Consider the following 8,561-nt stretch of genomic DNA (forward strand, 5'->3'; position numbering starts at 1 on the left):
ATCCAAGAAAAGGGATTAAGAAATGTTTTTAGAGTCAGTTATTTTATAATTTGCTGCCTCTCAGCACCTGTATTGTGGTCTTTTGAAAATCTATATATTTTCAGACCAAGTGTCTCATTAACATACTCTGGAGTCATTTATTAATAAACGTTTTGTGATATTACAGTGCGTTTGTGATACTACACGTTATAGGCTGGTCATTCTCTTCATTTTTGCCAATCAGCAAGTTTGAACCTACTTCCTTGTGTGTGTGGCTTGGTCACCATGATGTAGACAGCAGAAAAGAAGGGTTATTATGTTGGCTGGCTTTCATGATTCTATCTGGCCAAACAGAATCTTTATAGTATACTCTCATTAAACTTATATATTACCTGTCTAAGAAACTGTATACTGATTCATTTTTAGTTTTCAAATTATCTCAGGTACCAAATAAATGTGCTTCTAATTTTGAAGTTTGCTGAAAATTTAAATGCCCTTAAGTATGGGCATTTAAATGATTTAAATTTAAATCATTTAAATTATTTAAATGATTTAAATTATTTATTTAAATTATAAAATTATTTAAATTTAACTTATTTAACTTATTTAATTATTTAACTTATGAAAAGATAATCTCAATTTTAAATTCCAGTTCTTTTTCTTTCAGAAGCTGATTCATGTCTATAGGTATTTCTATCAGCAGCCAAAGGGAGAGACATGTTTTTGTTTTTGTTTTTTGTCCCCTCCCAAGATGCCAGTCTACATCAAAAGAAAGATATTAGAAGTGAGAAACAGTGGGTTTTGTTTTAATTCATTCTCAATCATTCTTCCATTGATTTAAAAGTCATAGGTAATTCTTGCCTCTACATAGAAAATGAGAAATGAAAGACTGAATGTGGGGGAAGAAAATGGGTTTCCGTGGGTGTAAATTTGAAATTCTCTCTCTCTTCCTCAGGTGAAAGCTATGTCTGTGGCTCCATCGAGCCCTTTAAGAAGCTGGAGTACACCAAGAATGTGAACCCCAACTGGTCAGTGAACGTCAAGACCACCTCAGCCTCCCGCGCAGTGTCTTCCCTGGCTACTGCCAAGGGCGGGCCTTCGGAGGTTCGGGAGAATAAGGATTTCATTCGACCCAAGCTGGTCACCATCATCAGAAGTGGGGTGAAGCCACGGAAGGCTGTCAGAATCCTGCTGAACAAGAAGACGGCTCATTCCTTCGAGCAGGTTCTCACTGACATTACCGATGCTATCAAGCTGGACTCGGGTGTGGTGAAGCGTCTGTACACCCTGGATGGGAAGCAGGTAGGAGCAGAGCATCAGGACTCTGATTTTATGGGCAAGAGCCAGGAAATTGGGAGTGAAGGCTATACTTGGCACACAGTGTGGACCTTAAGCACATGTTTTGTTGATTGTAGAAGGGACTGGACCAAATGGGCAGTGGTGGCACAAGCCTTTAATCTCAGCACTTGAGAGGCAGAGGCAGTCGAATTTCAAAGTTCAAGGCCAGCCTGGTCTACAGAGTAAGTTTTAGGACAGCCAGGGCTACACAGAGAAACCCTGTCTCGGAAAAAACAAAAAACAAAAAACAAAGCCAAAACAAAATTAAAAAAGCTAAAACCAAAACACTTGTTGATCTGAGGCTACTTGAATATTGGTACTAGACAGGATTAATCATCATGATAAAGAGGGGAAACTGTCTTTGAAGAGTAAATCATTATTTTTATTATTGCAGTAGTTATTTGCTTAGCATAGTAGTGCTGTTCTGTCTTTTGTTTTCAAATTTGTCTTATGTCATTTAAGGCCTGTAAGAGCCTTAAAGCTAAGATGCTGAGAGAAACCAAGGCTGATAGGAGAAAATAGAAATCATTGGTTGAGCTAAATCACAATTTATGATTCTATGTCTCAGAAATGTTCATTAGTCAGCTTCAATTGAATTGTGGAGATTTTTTTTTTAAATAGACTAGCTAAGGAATGGCATGAGTCTATCTGGGCTACTTCAAGGTTTGTCAGGACACAGATGGGAAACTGCAGGAAAACTCCACACTGCTCATTTGCACGCATGTTTGCTACTCATTTGGAGGTTAATGATGCCATTTTGTTTGTGATGATCACTTTCAGCATTATTACCTTTGCTTGAAATGTATGTTTTTGCAATATATTTTATCAGTATTTAAATTTTTCATGCACTATATTTGATCATATTCACCCTCTACTATTTTTCTTAACGTCTCCCAGGCCCACCCCACTTCCTCCCTCCCTTCCAACCTCATGCACTTTATATATATTTTTTAATAACCCACTGAATCCAATTTGTGCTGCTTATATATTTAAGGGTGTAGGATCATCCACTGTAGCATGGTCAACTTCCTGGGGGCCTCTTACCTCTAAACCATCTCCCTTCCCCAGAAACCATTTCTGAAATGTAGTTTTTAATGTGGTTCTTTTGAACAGCTTTTTATAATTTGAAGGCAATTTGAAGGATTTGCATGATTTAGCTCATCTTAAAATCTAAGCTAGATTCATAATGAAGAGACTCGTTGTATTAAGTAGAACTCTCATGAAAGTTCCTGAAGGCTAACACAACCAAACGTTATGAATGAGAATAGATGCTAATACTATGAAATGTGTCAGTCATGAAGAATCACTCCCCCAGGGATCCATTTAAATGTCCTAACTTATTAAAATTCATTAGGAACAAAGAGCATGGCGGCGTTGTCTGTATTGACCATCTTCTGCTTGTATCATAAAACGTGCATGTAGATAAGGATTTGTGGGGTGCTATTCTCCGTCTTATAGATCTAAGAGGCCTGAATGTCATCTGTGTATCAGCAGCCAGCAAGTCCACCAAGGGACTGTGAGTTATGGTGTCAGCAAAGAGATGAACAACACATTTAGACATTTCAGCCCATCGCAAGTTGTACAAACATCCCGTAGTTCTGCATTTTTCTGAGCTGATTTTTTTTCAAGATGGGCGTTTACCTGTTTTCAGAAAAAAGTAGAATTCTAAGACAAAAAAAAAATACATGTTTGGGAAGTGTAATGGGGGGGGCTATGTGGGTAGAGGAAGGGGACCAGCAATGTCAGGCATGGAGGACGCAGGTGGGCAGCAGGGTACAGACATGAAAGAGAATAAAGTGAGGAGTGAGACTAGCTAAGAAAGCTCTAACGATGTCTCTTACTTTGATTGTTAATTAATTCAAAAGAATTTCCAGTTATTTATGAGTGTTCCTCCCCTTCCCTCCACCTTCTCTTCTGCTTTTTCTCATTTAGATTTTGGGGTATTCAAAAATCTCTATATACTAAGTCACTGAGTCAGGGGCCACTGCTTCAGCTAATTCTTGTAGCAACTACTCATTTACTTTCTCCTGAGTTGATAGAATGTTCTCAACTGTTTCTTCTTTTCTGAATTCCCCTAATGTCAACATTTCATGGTGGCTGTGTTTCCAATGGACTAATGTGAACAACCAATGTGAATAATTCAGTACAATTGGAAGTAATCCAATGTTTAATACTCAAAGACTGGGATTCAAATCTTGGTTTTGAAACAGATGATTCTGAAAACATATGACTGAGCTTCATTTTAATCACCAACAAGACATGGCTATTATTACTCTTGTGTTGTAGATCACTTATGGTTTCAGCCCCTGACAGTGTATGTGATAGAATCGCTGAAGTATAATAATTATAACAGGTTTCTTGAGCATTATTCTAAGCATATGGCATGGATGAGCATGTTTAATCCCTGCAACAGTTGGATTCTTGTTCTTATGAAATAGAGAAGTGTACAAAAACATATTTGTTAAACACATTAAAAACATGTTTAAAGACAATAGTAGAGTTGGAATTTGAGCCGGTGATACTTGGAGACTTGTGCTGGTAATCATTATATCAGGGCAGATCAGCTCAAACCATGGAATACGTGCAAAACTATTAAGGATTTTTTTCCAAGACAGAGTTTCTCTGTATAGCCCTGGCTGTCCTGGAACTCACTCTGTAGACCAGGCTGGCCTCAAACTCAGAAATCTGACTGCCTCTGCCTCCCAAGTGCTGGGATTAAAGGCATGTGCCACCACTGCCCGGCCAAGAAAATTTTTAAATGGAACAGTGGCAGACATATTTCCATCATCCCAGGGAGAATTCATAAAATAAAGAATAAAGTATTTTAACCCACGTATTTGCAGGTGTTAGTGGCCAGGTTGTCCATTCTTTTGGGCCAGTAGCAAGGCATGACTTTGTGGTAGGAACTCAGGCAGGTGGGCAAAGTCATTCATCTCAAATCCAGGAAGTGATGAGAAAGGGGTCGTGAAAGGCCTGAAATCCTCTTCGAGAGTATATCTCCAATAACCTAAAGATTTTCAATGAAGGTCAACTTCTTAATGATTCAACCACCTGCTCATGGAGCCAGCCTGGGACACAAGCCATTAAGAAACAGGCCTGTGAGGGATGTTCAAGATCTAAACTGTAATGGAAGCATTTTCCCAAGGAATCTCATTTAACATTTTCAGGATAGGGATGGATGGATAGATAGATGCAGGACAGACAGATAGGTATGCACATCATCAAGAAATATGGTAAATCATACCCATTACAGCTATCCTGACTACTGAAGTTGACTGTATTTTGTTAAGCACAGTTGTCTGTGCAGAATTAGGTGATAGAATCAAAGAACACGAAGAATATTTGCTTGAATTCCAAATAGGAAATAAAAAGTCTTTCATGGACCTCAGGAGTTTTTGAGTCATTTCCCTTCTAAAGGGAAATCTGCCCCATAAATAGTTTGTTCAAGTACAATGTACAGTTCTGGCAGAGACTGAGGTTGGGTAAACCTATGAGAAGCTGCCGGTTTCTCTCAAGCCTTCCTAGGTCGTGACACTCAGTGTGCGGGAATGGCGTCTTAACTCTGTGTCTCGGATGGGTTTCTATTGCTGTGATGACCACGGCCAAAAGCAACTTGGGAGGAAAGGACTCATTTTATGCATGACTCAGTTGTCACACTCCACTGCTGAGGGAAGCCAAGGCAGAAACGCAAGGAAGGTAGCTGGAGAAAGGGATTAAAGCAGAAGCTATGGAGGAATGCTGTCCACTTCCTGGTCCTCAAGGCTTGATCATCTTGCTTTCTAATCCCGCTGCTCCAGGAACACCTGCCCAGGGGTGGCACCACACACCGTGGGCTGGGACCTCTCACATCAATTGTTAATCATGAAAATGCACTGAGGGCTTGCTCACAGGACAGTCTGGTGGAAGAATATTCTCTACGGAGTTTCCCTCGAAATGACTCTAGGTTGTATCACGTTGATATAAAATTAGCCAACACACTCAGTACATGATGGCACAGGCACCTATGTACTGCCAGCAGGAATCAACCTTTTGATGATTTGTAGCAAATTTTATTAGCACCACTCTCTAACCAACTAAGTGACTTCTGCCACTCATTTATTTATTTTGATTTGCTTAACTGAGGGAGTATCAGAATTGGATGGAAAATCCAATTTGCAATAAATACTAAAAGATAATATTTCTGCACTGAAGAGATAGAGCTGCCTATAAAATGAATGCTTGGGTGCTTTTGGTAGCTGCGTAGTGAGGAATGAGGACGATGTACAAGCTGAAATGGGTTCACTATCACCTTCAGGCAGCACACAGATGTGTTATGGATGGAAACAGCTGATGCTGTGGTTTTAGCAGTCACAGTGAAAGCTGTGCCCACCGTTCACTGCTACCCAGAGGAACTGGGCACTGGAGGGCATAGTGCCCATGCTGTTCTCATAGTTCTTGCCACCACGTGGCCTCCGAAATTGTTGCCTCCCAGGGTTGTGTTAAAGCCATAGCCTTGGAGTTCCTTCATCCTCCGGCACTTGTTTCTGAGATATTTTTTGACTGAACTAAGAAAATGAACATATTGGAAATGTTTCACTGTGTAAAGTGTCTATAGGAACCTGCAGTTGGTTAAGATGATCACAGCGGCTCATGAACACAAGAGTCCAGAATTGTGTAGCTAAGACATTTCTGTGCCCCTCCCTTCCTGCGCCCCACCAGCTTTCAGGGCGACTCTGCCCATCACGGCATCAAGCTATCAGCTGCTATGGCTGCCAAATTCACATGAATATTTGCCAAGCCCTACTTTTAATGGTGCTTCATTTTCCTTACTCTTTGATTGAAGGCCTCTCGGAAAGCAAAGGGGACTTGTGCAAATCGAAGTCGCACCCCATCTCTGCACATCTCACAGAGGTTCTCAGAATCTGGCATGTCTCAGTGTTGGCTATTCTCTTACCCTGCCAAGCTGTCACTCCTGGAGGTCATTTGAAATATTCCTGTGTTAACACGATTAAGCTACAGAGATACAAGATTTGATTTAAGGATAGCATGTCTCTTGAATCCTTTTATGGAAATGTCAGCCTGGCTCTCTGCAGCTGGTAAATAATCTAAATTCGTGATTATTGACACTTCCTTAGAAATATAAAGAATGGCAAGTACCCAAGAAGGTCATTTGTATAGTGAAGATCATAGACAAGGAATTTCCAAATGACCCTCACTCCCCTCTGAAACACAGCAATGGTAAACGAGATAGTTTTTAAGAGGAAAACATTGGCACATCTGCATTTTGCCTCTTCTTAGGTATTGAAGATAATGTGTGCATGGTGTTGCAGCATGCTCAGAGAACAGAGGGGGAAAAATCAGGGATGCTACATTTTTATCTGATAGGCATTTCATATAAGCAGCACACATTGTAAAATCCACCAGCACTGGCATGCCAGCAGCAGTAAATAATGTATTGTTTTTCCTAAGTGAAAAATCTTCAGATCATTTGGCTAATGCACAGTATTCCCTCCTTACCAGTCATCTCACTTTTCCACTTTCAGTGGCCCAAGAGGTCAGTCATGGCCAGAAAATATCAAGTGGAAAATTTCTACCATTCCAGAGGGAGGTAGAGTGAGGCGCCAATGCATGCAACTCAATTTCAGAATGTTGTTGTAATTGTTTCATTTTACTGTTCAGTTGCCTAAAGAATTAGTGAAGCACATATCACAAGATGGTCTTTCTTTCTTTCTTTTCTTTTTTTTTTAGTTTTAGATATCTAATTTTCATCTGAGGTAAAAACAACAGAGTTTAGGAGCTGGAGAGATAGATGGCTCAGTGGTTAAGAGCATAAGCTGCTCTTGCAGAGAACCTGTGTTTGGTTCCTAGCACCCACATGGTGGCTCACATCCATCTGTATGTCCAGGTCCAGGGGATCCAGTGCTCTCTTCTGGCCTCTGTAGGCATTGCACACATGAGGTACACATATACATATGTAGTCAAACACTCTTACATATAATATAAACATGATTAAATAAAACACTAAGGATCTTAAAAATAATTGCACTTATAGAATAAACTACACCTTCCTCTTATTAGTGTAAGAAGAGATAAATGTCACTAAATATCTGACCTTGGTTATAATAGTCAGCAAACATTTAAAAATGTGAAAAGGAATGTTTCTAGATAAAAAGTAAGAAGTAAGAATTCATTGGACATGAAGAGGAGATTTCCTGTATCTGTTGGTAATACTGACTTTCTCTCTTTTTTGAAGAAAATAAAGTTTTTCTGTGATAACTCTTATTCCCATTGCATGTTTAAACTCTTCATTCTGATCTATGTAATTTTTTTTACTATTATGATTTATTATCTATATTGGGAAAATGAACTTAGCATTTTTCTAGCTTTGTTTGCAGTTAGTATATAAAAATAATTTCACTGTTAATTTAGTTCCCAGCCTCAAATGCCAGATTTAAATTTTTAACAAAAGCTTAGGGCACGTGTTCAACTACCCTCTCAACTCTCCGGATCTGGGAGTTGATGGAAATATTTTAGCCGGTTTCAAAGAAAAGGGAGATTAAAAATAATTATGACATTTTACTTAGAGAATTAAAGTGTTCAGAATAGGGTGTGCTATTTTAGATGATGTGTGTTTGGTGGCTCATCAAGACTTAAGCGCTACAAGTATCCTTACGTAGAGTTTAATTCCTCTAATTTGGGAAGAGTTATACCCTCTTCTGCTTGCTGTAATCAGCCATGGGTGCCTGCAGTAGTGTGCTCTAGAAGTGGTGGTTTTAACAAAAGTCAGTTTTCTAGGATAGGAAGTACAAGCTCTAAACTTTCTAAAGCAGGACTAAAACCCCATTTTCCAAAGGCAGTAGAGGGCAGAGGGAGCTCTGGTAGACTGTCTGGAATTGCCTCCTAGTGATGACTTCTGCTTCACAAAGGCTGGGACACCTGATTTATCCCTGTTGGGAACTGGGGACCCTATCGGGATGGTGGAAAGGCACAGAGTCTAAAGTCAGCTGTGGATGGGCTTCATTTCAGTCTGAAAGGCTAGCTGTAGTTTCTCCTTAAGCCGAAGAAGTTCATTTCGATTTCCCACCTGGTTCCAATCTTGGATGTCCCTCAGGAATCTGTGTGTTAGAGGCTCACTCCTCAAGCTGGAGGCTGTAAGAGGTGAGACTGAGTGCAGTGTCTTTACATCATTGGGAAATAGCATCCATCAGAGGGAGCCATGGGGGCTAAGCCCCTTCCTCTCTCTCTCTCTCTCTCTCTCTCTCTCT

The 8,561-nt window shown here is 40.0% G+C and overlaps 1 protein-coding gene across 6 annotated transcripts in view; it reads left to right on the forward strand.

Moving 5' to 3' along the window:
• The window catches only part of Dclk1 (doublecortin like kinase 1), a 299,253-nt gene that overhangs the window by 12,653 nt on the left and 278,039 nt on the right, over nucleotides 1-8,561 (forward strand). For all 6 annotated transcript variants that reach the window (XM_031373869.1, XM_031373868.1, XM_031373871.1 and 3 more), the window contains exon 3: nucleotides 935-1,281. In XM_031373869.1, the coding sequence (XP_031229729.1) occupies nucleotides 935-1,281 (347 nt within the window). The remainder of the gene's footprint in view (nucleotides 1-934; nucleotides 1,282-8,561) is intronic.

The sequence above is a fragment of the Mastomys coucha genome, unplaced genomic scaffold, assembly GCF_008632895.1.
Source record: "Mastomys coucha isolate ucsf_1 unplaced genomic scaffold, UCSF_Mcou_1 pScaffold16, whole genome shotgun sequence".
Lineage (NCBI taxonomy): Eukaryota > Metazoa > Chordata > Mammalia > Rodentia > Muridae > Mastomys > Mastomys coucha.